The 16,459-nt window shown below is 42.1% G+C and overlaps 1 protein-coding gene across 1 annotated transcript in view; it reads left to right on the top strand.

Annotated features, from left to right (window-relative positions):
- Positions 1-16,459, top strand: part of sytl5 (synaptotagmin-like 5) — a 73,148-nt gene that overhangs the window by 33,047 nt on the left and 23,642 nt on the right. The window contains exons 2-7 of the mRNA XM_064944136.1: positions 2,736-3,158; positions 6,038-6,253; positions 6,561-6,794; positions 7,150-7,311; positions 7,839-7,956; positions 12,709-12,853. Of these exons, the coding sequence (XP_064800208.1) occupies positions 3,040-3,158; positions 6,038-6,253; positions 6,561-6,794; positions 7,150-7,311; positions 7,839-7,956; positions 12,709-12,853 (994 nt within the window). The 5' untranslated portion in view covers positions 2,736-3,039. The remainder of the gene's footprint in view (positions 1-2,735; positions 3,159-6,037; positions 6,254-6,560; positions 6,795-7,149; positions 7,312-7,838; positions 7,957-12,708; positions 12,854-16,459) is intronic.

Genomic DNA, 16,459 nt, shown 5'->3' on the forward strand with positions numbered 1-16,459 from the left:
CCAAGTCCTACCGCATAAGGGTGTGCACAGACAGCACACACAACATTGCACGTACACACACACACAAAACAGTGCACGTACACACACATACACACACACACAACAGTGCACGTACACACACATACACACACACACACAACTTGTTTCCTCATTTCAACAAAAAAATGCAATATGATGACGTTGAATCAACGTGGAAAACTGATTGGATTTTGTTAAAGACGTCAATGTAAGGGAATTCCGTATCTTTTTCACCCAACTTGTAACCTAAATCCAATGTCATGGTGACATTGTTTGGGGATTTCACATTTAATTCATATTAGTTGACAACTCAACCAAATGTAAATCGAAAAATAGACCTTGATCTGACTTCTGTGCACAGTGGGACACAAACACACACACACACTCTCACTCATCCACACACACGCTTCATCTCACTAAGATGGAATGCACTCACATTTACATTAACAAGACTTATCAGACAACGTCTTGGCGGAAAACATTTCTCTGAGTGACTTAAAGAATTCCCCACAAGTGAAGCAGGAAATGGTAACTCATGTTGTAGAGTAGACTGTGAAGTGTGTATGTTCTCAGAATGCAGGACTCTGGAGAAATGCTACAGTGCAGTGTACTGTTTGATACTCAGATTGACTCAAACCAAAGGTAAACCTTGTTGATGTTCACTGTCTGTCGCTTAACCAAATAGCCATTTAGTGTCTCTGGCTGTTGATTCATCTGTCAGTTGTTGTGGAGGAGCAGCACAGCACCACTTGATATGCTAATCACAAACACCTCAGTGGCTCCTGGGCTGAGACAGATTTGACAGAGGTGGCTGTGCCTCTTCATTAGCTTCTAGTTTATGTAAAGAGGGGGAGTGGAGAGGGGAGGAGAGAGAGAAGACCGGATGAAATAGACAGGTATAAATGGAGGGATGGATGGAGGATGGCATTGACACAGACCTTTCTCTTCTCTTTCCCTCTCTTCTCACTTTCATCTCATCTTTCACTCAAATCTAATAACAAATCTAACATTACAAAACAATACACGCAAATCTCCAAAAAGAAAAAGAAAGGTGCAGTTGCCATACCAGGCAGTGGTACAGTCCGATAGGAGGCTCTCAATTGGAGACGTGCGTGGCCAAGTAGTCATGGGTGAACAGGGAGGACAGGAGGGGGCTGAGGCCATACCCTTGTGGGCCCCACGTGTTATGGTTCAGCGTAGCAGAGGTGTTGTTGCCTAACTTCACCACCTGGGGTCGGCCTGTCAGGAAGTTCTCCCTCCCTCCCTCACACACACACACACACACAAAGTGAACCCACACACACAAAGTGAACCCACACACTCTACACACACAGTGGATGTGTGTTGATTGTTTTGATAATGTGATTTAAGTTTTTCACATGGTACAAAGAATAGAACAATCAAGGTGCTTGTCTAGATAAATCCCCAGCAGACACATATTGGTGTTTATGCCTCTGGTGAGGCAATGCATCACTGCTGTAGCTATAAAAACTTCATCTGTAAATGTGCTTATATTATACTCATGTCTCATTTGCATAAAGACATATACCATTTTTGGGCTTCAGAAACCCCAGTCTTTCACACCTGTGCAATCATGTTAGTCTTGCTTGGTATGATACCTTGTCCATTTGTTTTGTTCTCCACTTGATCTCTCCTCTCCTCCCATTCCTTTGTCTGTCTGCCCCTGATTCATTCCTTTTCTTCTATCCCCATCACTCTCCCATCTTTCTCGTCCTTCGTCCTTCCGCCTCTTTGCTGACCTGTCTCTCCTATGTTATTTTATCCCTCCATCACCCTCTCCATCTCTCTGTGTCAGCGACTTGAAAGCAGATCATCAGCCCTTGAAAAGCTGAATCATAATTACAGGATGAACCAATGTCACTTCAGTCCCTATTATATTCCGGTGTTATTCAGGGAACGATCAAAACGGAACATCTGTAAACAAAATCATTACATTGTATTTATTTATCCGTTTCTCTCTCACTCCAGTAGAGGAGGGTGCATATAGATTAGACAATTAACTAGTGATCATGGTTGCTGAAACATATTGGGTAATCACCCAGATTCTTCTAAACTACAGATTTGACACAGATAGCACAGCTGGTGTATATACAAAAATGTCTGTGTACTTTTAATCAAAGAAGACCAGTGTGTGTGTGTGTGTGTGTGTGTGTGTGTGTCTTTGAAGTAACAGCAGTACTCAGTGTTGACAGTGGCGTGCAGTAATGAGCCAGTTAGCATTCCCATGGTGCACTGCAGCTGGAGACGGGCTGACATTTGCACCGCCGCTGAAGGCCAAGTACCCAGTGGACTTACTTTCGTTTAAGAGGACAGGTGCATACTGTGTGTGTCTGTGTCCAAGTGCATACCTGCGTGCGTGTGTATCCATTAGTATTAGCAGCTATTAATTAGACTAATTTGGCAGGTAATATGACAAGGTTAACTGGTATAGAGTGATGAAGGTGATGGCGTGTGTTAAGCCTGGGGTGTGAGTTGTTCAGACTGATTGGGTGATGGTGGGATTGTCAGGGGCCGTTAGACTGTAGTAGTTACCATGGTAATCCTCCTGACAATCAATATCGACTGTCTGTTCATTAGAGCTTCAACACAGTGGGAATGTGATTAGACCAGCGATTAACTATGAGCTCAATAGGTTGTTCGACCAGACTCTAACCGCAGACATCCCTAACAACAGTTTTGTGTTGTGTTTTGAACAGGATCAGGTTTAGGCAGGCTGTGGACCAGTCTTTGGGGATACAGTAACTGCTGTGTGATTGGCGGTTTGTCTGATACACCAGAGAGAAACAAGATAAGGAGAAGAACATTCTAGAGGAACCTTGGATAATCTGGAGAACGTACTGCTTTACACAGAGACCATGATAACGCTAACAGAAAGCTAAAGGAAACCTAATGGAATGCTGAGTGAGGTCATGTAGCTGCCCTCTGACACCCCTGCATGAGACTACGCCTTCTGCGTCACCTCGGCTTTCCTAATTGGCTGGTTTGGAGAGCGACGGACCAATGGAGAAGAGTGCTGAGGAGCTGAACCTCTCGTTCCTGCTGGAGCATGAGCGAGAGATGATCCTCGGAGTCCTGCAGAAGGACGAGAAACTAAGGAAACTAGAGGAGAAGAGGATACGGTGAGGGCGGAATAAGTCTTCATCATTTTCATCATCATCATCATCATCACTGTACAATCCACTACAATGATACATCTACTACTACAACTTCCTTGATGTTGATGAGGATTTGTTTTTATCGTAATCATCATCCTTATTCGTACCTCTGCAATCACAATACGACCACAACTTCACAACAACAACAATCACAACAACTACAATCACAATACAACCACAACAACTACAATCACAATACGATCACAACTTCACAACAACTACAATTACAATACGATCACAACAACTACTACAATCACAATACAACCACAATTTCACAACTACAATCACAATACGACCACAACTTCACAACAACTACAATCAATATACGACCACAACTTCACAACAACTACAATCAATATACGACCACAACTTCACAACTACAATCAATATACGACCACAACTTCACAACGACTACAATCAATATACAATCACAACTTCACAACGACTACAATCACAATACGACCACAACTTCACAACAACTACAATCAAACTACGACCACAACTTCACAACAACTACAATCAAACTACGACCACAACTTCACAACAACTACAATCACAATACGATCACAACAACTACTACAATCACAATACGATCACAACAACTACTACAATCACAATACGACCACAACAACTACTACAATCACAATACGACCACAACAACTACTACAATCACAATACGACTACAACAACTACTACAATCACAATACGACTACAACAACTACTACAATCACAATACGACCACAACAACTACTACAATCACAATACGACCACAACAACTACTACAATCACAATACGACTACAACAACTACTACAATCACAATACGACCACAACAACTACTACAATCACAATACGACCACAACAACTACTACAATCACAATACGACCACAACAACTACTACAATCACAATACGACCACAACAACTACTACAATCACAATACGACCACAACAACTACTACAATCACAATGCGACCACAACAACTACTACAATCACAATGCGACCACAACAACTACTACAATCACAATGCGACCACAACAACTACTACAATCACAATGCGACCACAACAACTACTACAATCACAATGCGACCACAACAACTACTACAATCACAATACGACCACAACAACTACTACAATCACAATACGACCACAACAACTACTACAATCACAATACGACCACAACAACTACTACAATCACAATACGACCACAACAACTACTACAATCACAATACGACCACAACAACTACTACAATCACAATACGACCACAACAACTACTACAATCACAATACGACCACAACAACTACTACAATCACAATACGACCACAACAACTACTACAATCACAATACGACCACAACAACTACTACAATCACAATACGACCACAACAACTACTACAATCACAATACGACCACAACAACTACTACAATCACAATACGACCACAACTTCACAACAACTACAATCACAATATGACAACAAATTCACAACAACTACAATCACAACACGACCACAACTTCACAACAACTACAATCACAACAACTACTACAATCACAATACAACCACAACAACTACAATCACAATACGATCACAAAAACTACGACAATCACAAGACAACCACAACTTCACAACAACTACAATCCCAATACGACCACAACTTCACAACAACTACTGCAATCACAATATAACCACAACAACTACTATAATCATAGTACGGCCACAACATCACAACTACAATCACAATATGATCACAACAACTACAACAAATACAATACAACCACAACTTCACAACAACTACAATCACAATATGATCACAACAACGACTACATCACAATACAACCACAACTTCACAACTACAATAACAATACGACCACAACTTCACAACAACTACAATCACAATATGACCACAACTATTACAATCATAATACGACCACAACTTCACAACAACTACATTCACAATACGACCACAACTTCGCAACAACTACAATAACAACTTCACAACAACAACTGCAATCACAATATAACCACAACAACTACTATAATCACAGTACGACCACAACAACTACTACAATCACAGTACGAGCACAACATCACAACAACTACAATCACAATATGATCACAACAACTACAATCACAATATGATCACAACAACTACTGCAATCACAATACGACCAAAATAACTACTACAATCACAGTACGACCAAAATAACTACTACAATCACAGTACGACCACAACAACTACAATCACAATACGACCACAACATCACAACAACTACAATCACACTATGACCACAACTTCACAACAACTACAATCACAATACGACCATAACTTCACAACAACTACAATCACAATACGATCACAACTACTACAATCACAATACGATCACAACTACTACAATCACAATAAGATCACAACTTCACAACAACTACAATCACAATACGATCACAACTACTACAATCACAATACGATCACAACTTCACAACATCTACAATCACAATACGATCACAACAACTACTACAATCACAGTACGATCACAACATCACAACAACTATAATCACAACATCACAACAACTACCACAATCACAATATGATTACAACAACTACTATAATCACAATACGACCACATCGCAACAACCACTACAATCACAATATGACCACAACATCACAACAACTACCACAATACAATCACAATACAATCACAACATCTACTACAATCACAATATGATCACAACAACTACTATAATCACAATACGACCACAACATCACAACAACTACTACAACCGTGGTTGTAATAATTAGTGACAATAACAAACTTGATCAGTGTTCTTCCTCTGTTTCTCTCTGTTGTAGGAAGCTGAAGAATGAGCTGGTGGAGATCAGGCGTAAGGGTTCGCGGCGCCCCCAAGAGGTTGGGGAGCGTCAATGCGCCCGTTGCCTGAAGGGCCTGGGCCTGATTTTCGACCGCGGGGAGCTCTGTGAGCAGTGTCTACAGCGTGTCTGCAGCGACTGTCGCGTGATGGCCCCTAAAGCAAAGCATTGGAAGTGCTCCATCTGTGCCAAAGTCTTGTGAGTTTGGGCAAAGGTATCAGGGGACAAACCATGGTTTAGCACTACTAACAGTTGGGTATGTGTGTGTGACTGTGTGTGTATGTGGGTGTATGTGTGTGTCTGTGTGTTTTATTTAAGGCCAGATGGCTCCTATTTGTTGTTTAACCACTCTGCACTCTTCATTTGCTCTGTCACATGGCGTTATCACTTATCTGGGCCGATTGACGTGAACATAAGAGCCGGTTAAAGCCAGGGTTAAAGTTGAGAGGTCAGTGTACCGTACAGGGGTCAGAGGTCAGGGGTCCCCTGTGTCTCTGATTGGCAGGGAGCTGAAGGTGGTGACCGGGGAGTGGTTCCTAGAGGAGCGGTCCAAGCGGTTTGACAAGGGGACAGTGCTCAGCAGTGATGTGGTCAAACAGTCTATCATGAGCAGCCCCGCAGGAAGCCCCCACAGGAAGTCCCCAGAGCCAGCTGACTCACCTGAGAGGCCTGACACCCCAAAATCAGGAAGAAGTGCTGTGAGGAACCTGGTGGATGGAGCCAAGAGGAAAGGGAAAGGGTGAGAAACACACACACATACACACACGTACACACATACAAACACATACAGTATGTACACCAACAGGTTTGGGCTGGATTACTTCAACATGTAATCAGTTGTCAATCACAGTTTGACCATTTACAATATAATTAAAAGACACAGGAGAAGATCACTGCACATATTTAATATAAAGAGTAATCTACTACACAGGCAAGTGGAAAGTTGGGCTTCCATCAGAGAATGGGTTTCGTATTGCATTCACACACACACACACACACACACACACACACACACACACACACACACACACACACACACACACACACACACACACACACAGTGACTAGTAGTGACTAGTTCTGTTGGATCCTAGGATATTGATGGATAAGAAGGGCAGCCGTCCCAGCCTGAAGCCAGAGAACGGGGTGCAGGGTGGGAGTGTGTGTGCTCCTGTCCCCGACACAGACACACACAGCGTACGCAGTGCCCGGTCTGCACCACGCTCAACAACCCGCTCAGCGCCTCACTCACATAGGTGAGGACAAATCACCAAACCACATTCATGCAAGTAGCACCCACCACAGGCACATCTCTGTCTAAAGGAAGTTCTTTACATCGTCTCCTTACGTTCATCATCTCCTTCCTTGCCTTGTCTCCATTCAGTTGATGTTACTGGATAGGTGAAAGAAACACAAATAGGAAACACAAATAGGGCTCCCCAACTCTGGATTTCCAATTTAACCATATGTTGATGAATAATCATCTGAATCTCGTGTTATCCCGGTGTGTGTGATGTGAAATGTAATGGTGTATTCTGTCTTATCCTCAGGGGTAGTGATGTTTAATGTGATGGTGTGTATTCTGTCTTATCCTCAGGGGTAGTGATGTTTAATGTGATGGTGTGTATTCTGTCTTATCCTCAGGGGTAGTGATGTTTAATGTGATGGTGTGTATTCTGTCTGATCCTCAGGGGAAGTGATATGTAATGTGATGGTGTGTATTCTGTCTTGTCCTCAGGGGAAGTGATGTGTAATGTAATGGTGTATTCTGTCTTGTCCTCAGGGGAAGTGTTGTGGCTCTGGAGTCTTCAGGGATACGTACTGTACCTAACAACCTGCGCTCCCAAACCCTGGAGAGGGACAGGTCCCCTACACCCAGCAGCAAGAGCAGGAGGGTCAGGGTCAGCAACCCAAAAGACACACACCACACACACACACACACACACACACACAGACGGACGGACGGACGGACGGACGGACGGACGGACACACACATACCAATAATCCTTTTACAGCATTATAAGGCTGCGTTGAGACAATAACTTATCAATGACCCAAGCCCAACTCAGCTAATTCCTACCATTGTGACTCAGAGTTGTCATAATGCTTCAGCAAATGTACATTACACCAAGGGCGTTGGTAGACGCAATGTAAGTAACCTAATTTATGTCCCTCTAACTGCCCTGAATGTCTCTGCTGTTCCTACAACTATTGTATGCAGTAATCATGTGCCTATGAACCAGATTTATATTGTTAGCACTGAGACAGTATGCCCTAGGAGGAAGTCCACTGTGTGCAGCTCACCCTGCACTAAAATAAATAACATGAGCAAATCTACTTCTGCTAAGCTTCCCAGTAAAGCAATGAAAACAAGTAAGCATGGCAGAAGGCCGTAAGCAAAGAAGAAAATGCTCACCCAGAAGCGGTGTAGTGGCCGGGGACTTTAAATGCAGGCAAACTTAAATCAGTTTTACCAAATTTGCACCAGCATGCCACATGTGAAACCAAGGAAAAAAATCCTAGACCACCTTTACTCCACACACAGAGATGCATACAAAGCTCTCCCCCGCCCTCCATTTGGCAAGTCTGACCATAATTCTATCCTCCTGAGTAGAGGTCGACCGATTATGGTTTTTCAACGCCGATACCGATTATTGGAGGGCCAAAAAAAAAGCCGTTACCGATTAATCGGCCAATTTTTTATTTATTTATTTGTAATGGCAATTACAACAATACTGAATGAACACTTATTTTAACTTAATATAATACATCAATAAAATCAATTTAGCCTCAAATAAATAATGAAACATGTTCAATTTGGTTTAAATAATGCAAAAACAAAGTGTTGGAGAAGAAAGTAAAAGTGCAATATGTGCCATGTAAAAAAGCTAATGTTTAAGTTCCTTGCTCAAGATGAGAACATATGAAAGCGGGTGGTTCCTTTAAACATGAGTCTTCAATATTCCCAGGTAAGAAGTTTTAGGTTGTAGTTATTATAGGAATTATAGGACTATTTCCTCTATACCATTTGTATTTCATATACCTTTGACTATTGGATGTTCTTATAGGCACTTTAGTATTGCCAGTGTAACAGTATAGCTTCCGTCCCTCTCCTCGCCCCTACCTGGTCTCGAACCAGGAACACATCGACAACAGCCACCCTTGAAGCATCGTTACCCATCACTCCACAAAAGCCGCAGCTTTTGGGGAACAAATTCTCCAAGTCTCAGAGCGAGTGACGTCACCGATTGAAACGCTATTAGCGCGCACCCCGCTAACTAGCTAGCCATTTCACATCGGTTACACCAGCCTAATCTCGGGAGTTGATAGGCTTGAAGTCATAAACAGCTCAATACTTGAAGCATTGCAAAGAGCTGCTGGCAAAACGCACAAAAGTGCTGTTTGAATGAATGCGTACAAGCCTGCTGCTGCTTACCATCGCTCAGTCAGACTGTTCTATCAAATATCAAATCATAGACTTAATTATAACATAATAACACACAGAAATACGAGCCTTTGGTCATTAATATGGTCAAATCCGGAAACTATCATTTCGAAAACAAAACGTTTATTCTTTCAGTGAAATACGGAGCCGTTCCGTATTTTATCTAACGGGTGTTATCCCCAAGTCTAAATATTGCTGTTACATTGTACAACCTTCAATGTTATGTCATAATTACATAAAATTCTGGCAAATTAGTTCGCAACAAGCCAGGCGGCCCAAACTGTTGCATATACCTTTGCGTTCATTGTGTGCAATGAATGCAAGAAAAGTGACACAATTTCACCTGGTTAATATTGCCTACTAACCTGGATTTCTTTTAGCTAAATATGCAGGTTTAAAAATATATACTTCTGTGTATTGATTTAAAAAAGGCATTTATGTTTATGGTTAGGTATAGTCGTGCAACGATTGTGCTTTTTCGCAAATGCGCTTTTGTTAAATCATCCCCTATTCGGCGAAGTAGGCTGTCTTTGTTAGGTAGAAATAGTCTTCACACAGTTCGCAACGAGCCAGGCGGCCCAAACTGCTGCATATACCCTGACTCTGTTGCAAGAGAAGTGACACAATTTCCCTAGTTAAAAGAAATTAATGTTAGCAGGACTGTTTTGCTAGCACAGACTGGAATATGTTCCGGGATTAATCCAATGGCATTGAGGAATACACCACCTCAGTCATCAGCTTCATCAATAAGTGCATCGATGACGTCGTCCCCACAGTGACTGTACGTACATATCCCAACCAGAAGCCATGGATTACAGGCAATATCCGCATCGAGCTAAAGGCTAGAGCTGCCGCTTTCAAGGTGCAGTCGACCTACCAGGGTAGTTACAAACAGCACATGAATGAAATCATCAACATGTATCGATCACATCTTTACTAATGCTGCAGAAAGGTGTTTGAAAGCAGTATCCAGATCCAGCGGATGTAGTGATCACAATATAGTAGCCATATCTAGGAAAACCAAAGTTCCCAAGGCTGGGCCTAATAATAGTGTATAAGAGGTCATACAAGAGGTTTTGTAGTGATTCCTATATTGTTGATGTAAAGAATATTTGTTGGTCCGTATTGTGTAATGAGGAGCAAACAGACGCTGCACTTGACACATTTATGAAATTGATAATTCCATTTACTAATAAGAATGCACCTATTAAGAAAATGATTGTAAAAACTGTTAAATCCCCATCGATTGATGAGGAATATGAAAAATTGCATGGTTGAGAGATGGTATGAGGCAAAAGGAATGGCAAATAAGTCTGGCTGCACAACCGATTGGCAAACGTATTTCAAATTGAGAAATCATGTGACTACATTGAATAAAAAGAAGAAGAAACTACACTATGAAACAAGATAAATGACATAAAGAATTATAGTAAAAAGCTTTGGAGCACCTTAAATGACATTTTGGGGAAAAAGGCAAACTCAGCTCCATCATTCATTGATTCAGATGGCTCATTCCTCACAAAACTGACTGCTATTGCCAACTACTTTAATTATTTTTTAATTGACAAGATTAGCAAACTTAGGCATGACATGCCAGCAACAAACGCTGACACTACACATCCAAGTATATCTGACTCAATTATGAAAGACAACCATTGTAATTTTGAATTCCGTAAAGTGAGTGTGGAAGAGGTTAAGAAATTATTGTCTATCAACAATGACACGCCACCGGGGTCTAACAACTTGGATGGAAAATTACTGAGATAATAGCAGACAATATTGCCACTCCTATTTGTCATATTTTCCATTTTAGCCTACTAGAAAGTGGGTGCCCCCAGGCTTGGAGGTAAGCAAAAGTAATTCTGCTACCTAAGAATAGTAAAGCCCCCGTTACTGTCTCAAATAGCCGACCAATCTGCCGGTTACCAACCCTTAGTAAACTTTTGGAAGAAATTGTGTTTGACCAGATACAATGGTATTTAACAGTAAACAAATTGACAACAAACTTTCAGCATGCTTATAGGGAAGGACATTCAAGAAGCACAGCACTTACACAAATGACTAACGATTGGCTGAGAGAAATTGATGATGAAAAGATTGTGGGGACTGTTTTGTTTGACTTCAATGCGGCTTTTGACATTACCGATTATAATCTACTGCAGGAAAAACGTATGTGTTATGGCTTTACATCCCTTGCTATATGGTTGATAAAGAGGTACAACACAGAGGGTGTTCTTTAATGGAAGCTTCTCCAACATAATCCAGGTAGAATCAGGAATTCCCCAGGGCAGCTGTTTTGGCCCCTTACTTTTTTCAATCTTTACTAATGACATGCCACTGGCTTTGAGTGAAGCCAATGTATCTATGTATACGGATGTATACGCACTATCAACAAGGCAGGTTCTACAGGCCCTAGTTTTGTCGCACCTGGACTACTGTTCAGCCGTGTGGTCAGATGCCACAAAAAGGGCCAATTGCAATTGTCTCAGAAGAGGGCGGCACAGCTGGCCCTTGGATGTACACAGAGAGCTAATATTAATAATATGCATGTCAATCTCTCCTGGCTCAAAGTGAAGGAGAGATTGACTCCATAACTACTTGTATTTATGAGAAGTATTGACATGTTGAATGCACCGTGCTGTCTGTTTGAACTACTGGCGTACAGCTCGGACACCCATGCATACCCCACAAGACGTCTCTTCACAGTCCCGAAGTCCAGAACAGACTATGGGAGGCGCAGAGTACTACATAGAGCCATGACTACATGGAACTCTATTCCACATCAAGTAACTGATGCAAGCAGTAAAATTGGATTAAAAAAAACAGATAAAAATATACCTTATGAAACAGTGGGGACTGTGAAGCAACACAAACATAGGCACAGACACATACATACACACACACGATAACATATGCACTATACACACACGTACACATGGATTTTGTACCATGTGGTAGTGGTGGAGTAGGGGCCTGAGGGCACACAGTGTGTTGTGAAATCTGTGAATGTATTGTAATGTTTTTAACATTTTATAAACTACCTTCATTTTGATAGACCCCAGGAAGAGTAGCTGAATGGGGATCCATAATAAATACAAATAAAAACAGACAGACAGACACATTGCATGCACTCGTAAACACACATACCTCATACACACACACACGTGTTAATGAGGTTTGTGTGCTGTGTGTGTGTGTGTGTGTGTAGCCGGACGGAGCGGAGAGCGTGGCTAGTTTCCGCTCCAGCGACAGCGTGTTTGACAAGATGTCCGACACCGTCACCGGGCATGGCTGGACAGGGTCTGATACCGCCCCACCCACCATTGCTGTCTCCAGGGCCTCTGTTTCATCAGGTATCGTCATGACAACACACTCTTTACACCTCCAACATGTGTGTATCTGAACACCTTACAGAGAGAGACAGGATTCTCTCTGTTTCACAGAGCCCAGACAACGTTACTTGTTTACTTAGTTTGAATCTGACAGGGAAGAAGATTAAGCATTTAATAAAAAAGTGTACTATTAGACTGGGTGTGTGGGTTAGGAAGTGTTCTATTAGACTGGGTGCATGTGTTAGGAAGTGTTCCATTAATACTGGGAGCATGTGTTAGGAAGTGTTCTATTAGACTGGGTGCATGTGTTAGGAAGTGTCCTATTAGATTGGATGTGTGGGAGAATGTGTTAGGAAGTGTTCTATTAGACTGGGTGCGTGGGAGCATGTGTAAGGAAGTGTTCTATTAGACTGGGTATATGGGAGCATGTGTTAGGAAGTTTTCTATTAGACTGGGTGTGTGGGTTAGGAAGTGTTCTATTAGACTGGGTGCGTGGGAGCATGTGTTAGGAAGTGTTCTATTAGACTGGGTGTGTGGGTTAGGAAGTGTTCTATTAGACTGGGTGTATGGGAGCATGTGTTAGGAAGTGTTCTATTAGACTGGGTGTGTGGGTTAGGAAGTGTTCTATTAGACTGGGTGCTTGGGAGCATGTGTTAGGAAGTGTTCTATTAGACTGGGTGTGTGGGTTAGGAAGTGTTCTATTAGACTGGGTGTGTGCGATTGGAAATGTTCTATTTGACTGGGTGCATGCGTTAGGAAGTGTTCTATTAGACTGGGTGCTTGGGAGCATGTGTTAGGAAGTGTTCTATTAGGCTGGGTGTATGGGAGCATGTGTTAGGAAGTGTTCTATTAGGCTGGGTGCATGGGAGCATGTGTTAGGAAGTGTTCTATTAGGCTGGGTGCATGGGAGCATGTGTTAGGAAGTGTTCTATTAGGCTGGGTGCATGGGAGCATGTGTTAGGAAGTGTTCTATTAGGCTGGGTGCGTGGGAGCATGTGTTAGGAAGTGTTCTATTAGGCTGGGTGTGTGGGAGCATGTGTTAGGAAGTGTTCTATTAGGCTGGGTGCATGGGAGCATGTGTTAGGAAGTGTTCTATTAGACTGGGTGCTTGGGAGCATGTGTTAGGAAGTGTTCTATTAGGCTGGGTGTATGGGAGCATGTGTTAGGAAGTGTTCTATTAGGCTGGGTGCATGGGAGCATGTGTTAGGAAGTGTTCTATTAGGCTGGGTGCGTGGGAGCATGTGTTAGGAAGTGTTCTATTAGACTGGGTGCTTGGGAGCATGTGTTAGGAAGTGTTCTATTAGGCTGGGTGTATGGGAGCATGTGTTAGGAAGTGTTCTATTAGGCTGGGTGCATGGGAGCATGTGTTAGGAAGTGTTCTATTAGGCTGGGTGCGTGGGAGCATGTGTTAGGAAGTGTTCTATTAGGCTGGGTGCGTGGGAGCGTGACGTAGACTGGAGAGTTGTAGCACTTTGTAAGAATGAAGTTTACACGTTAAACTGTCACTAAAGCTGCAAAGGGCATAAGTTATTACAGCTCCTATGTTACTCTCTTCCTCCCTCCCACCCTGTTATATACATATCTCTCTCTCACTCTCTCTCACTCTCTCTCACTCACTCACTCACTCACTCACTCATTTTAAGGGTCTTTATTGGCATGGGAAACATATGTTTACATTGACAAAGCAAGTGAAATAGATCATAGATCAAATACATGTTGTATTTACAATGGAGTTTGTTCTTCACTGGTTGCCCTTTCCTTGTGGAAACAAGTCACAAGTCTTGCTGCTGTGATTAAACACTGTGGTATGTCACCCAATAGATATGGGAGTTTATCAACATTTGATTTGATACATTTGATATGTGTCTCTAAGGAGGTTAGGAAGTGCAGCTCAGTTTCCACCTCATTTTGTGGGCAGTGGGCACATAACCTGTCTTGTGCGCCAGGTCTGCCGTCGGCGGCTTTTCTCAATAGCAAGTCTATGCTCATCTGTACATAGTCAAAGATTTCCCTCATTTTGGGTTGGTCACAGTGGTCAGGTATTCTGCCACTGTGTACTCTCTGTTTAGGGCCAAATAGCATTCTAGTTTGCTCTGTTCTTTTGTTAATTCTTTCCAATGTGTCAAGTAATTATCTTTTTGTTTTCTCGTGATTTGGTTGGGTCTAATTGTGTTGCTGTCCTGGGGCTCTGTGGGGTCTGTTTGTGTTTGTGAACAGAGCCCCAGGACCAGCTTGCTTAGGGGGGGGGGGGCTCCTCTCAGGTTCATCTCTCTGCAGGTGATGGCTCTGTTTTTTTTTGCCAGATCTTAATTGGTATGTCAAATTTTATGTCTCTTTTGATGGCATAGAAGTCCCTAGGTGGAATTTGTATTCGTGGTCCTGGCAACTGGACCTTTTTTTGGAACACCATTGTTTTTGTCTTACTGAGATTTACTTTCAGAGCCCAGGTCTGACAGAATCTGTGCAGAAGATCTAGGTGCTGCTGTAGGCCCTCCTTGGTTGGTGACAGTGACATATGTTATCATTTCATTTCAACCCCACATGCCTTTTTGGGTTGGAGGGTTTTTATTTTGTCCTGTAGTTCATTCAATGTAATTGGAGAATCCAGTGGGTTCTGGTAGTCTTTAATAGTTGATTCTAAAAAAAATGATTTGATCATGAATATGTTTTTGCTGTTTGTTCTTTGTTGTAAAGCCAAAAAGATTGGATCAGTGGTTTATCCATACATCTCTGTTTTTTTAGAGTTTTCCAATTTTCCCAGAAGTGGTTCGATTTTATGGATTCTTCAAATACATTCAGCTGATTTCTGATGTGATGTTCCTTCCTTTTCCGTAGTGTATTTCTGTATTAATTTAGTGATTCACCATAGTGAAGGCTCAGGTTTTCTGGGTCTCTATGTTTTAGGTTGGATTGGTTTCTCAATTTCTTTCTTAGGCTTTTGCATTCTTCATCAAACCATTTGTCATTGTTCTTGTCTTAGGTTGTCTGCTTGAAATGTTTTGATTTGATAGGAAAGCTGAGAGGTCAAATATACTGCTTAGGTTTTTTACTGCCAAGTTTACACCTTCACTATTACAGGAAATTGTCTAGAAAGGATTGAATTTGTTGTTGCCTAATTGTTTTTTGGTATGTTTCCACACTATTTTCCTTCCATCTATAGCATTTCTTAATATTATTCAGTTCCTTTGGCTTTGAAGCCTCATGATTGAGCATAGCTCGGTTCAAGTAGAGTGTGATTTTGCTGAGATCTGATAGGGGTGTCTGTGGACTGACTGTGGACGCTCTAAGATACTCTGGGTTGAGGTCAGTGATAAAATAGTCCACAGTACTACTGCCAAGAGATGAGCTATAGGTGTACCTACCATAGGAGTCCCCTCGAAGCCTACCATTGACTATGTACATACCCAGTGTCCGACAGAGCTGCTCCCGTGCTGTTGCCACCCTTTCCATCTGGGACCTCATTTTTGCCCATGTGAATTATGATGTTGCTGGGGGACTCTAGTCTGTCCTCTGACAACAGCTCCAGGGCATGCCTAGTGTTTGGGCACCAGAGTTTAGCCACTTTGTGTTTGTGAAAAAAGTTTATCCTCTTGAATGTATTTGCCATTTGAGTCAATGAGGAGCACA

Source organism: Oncorhynchus masou, chromosome 29, assembly GCF_036934945.1.
Source record: "Oncorhynchus masou masou isolate Uvic2021 chromosome 29, UVic_Omas_1.1, whole genome shotgun sequence".
NCBI classification, from domain to species: Eukaryota; Metazoa; Chordata; class Actinopteri; order Salmoniformes; family Salmonidae; genus Oncorhynchus; species Oncorhynchus masou.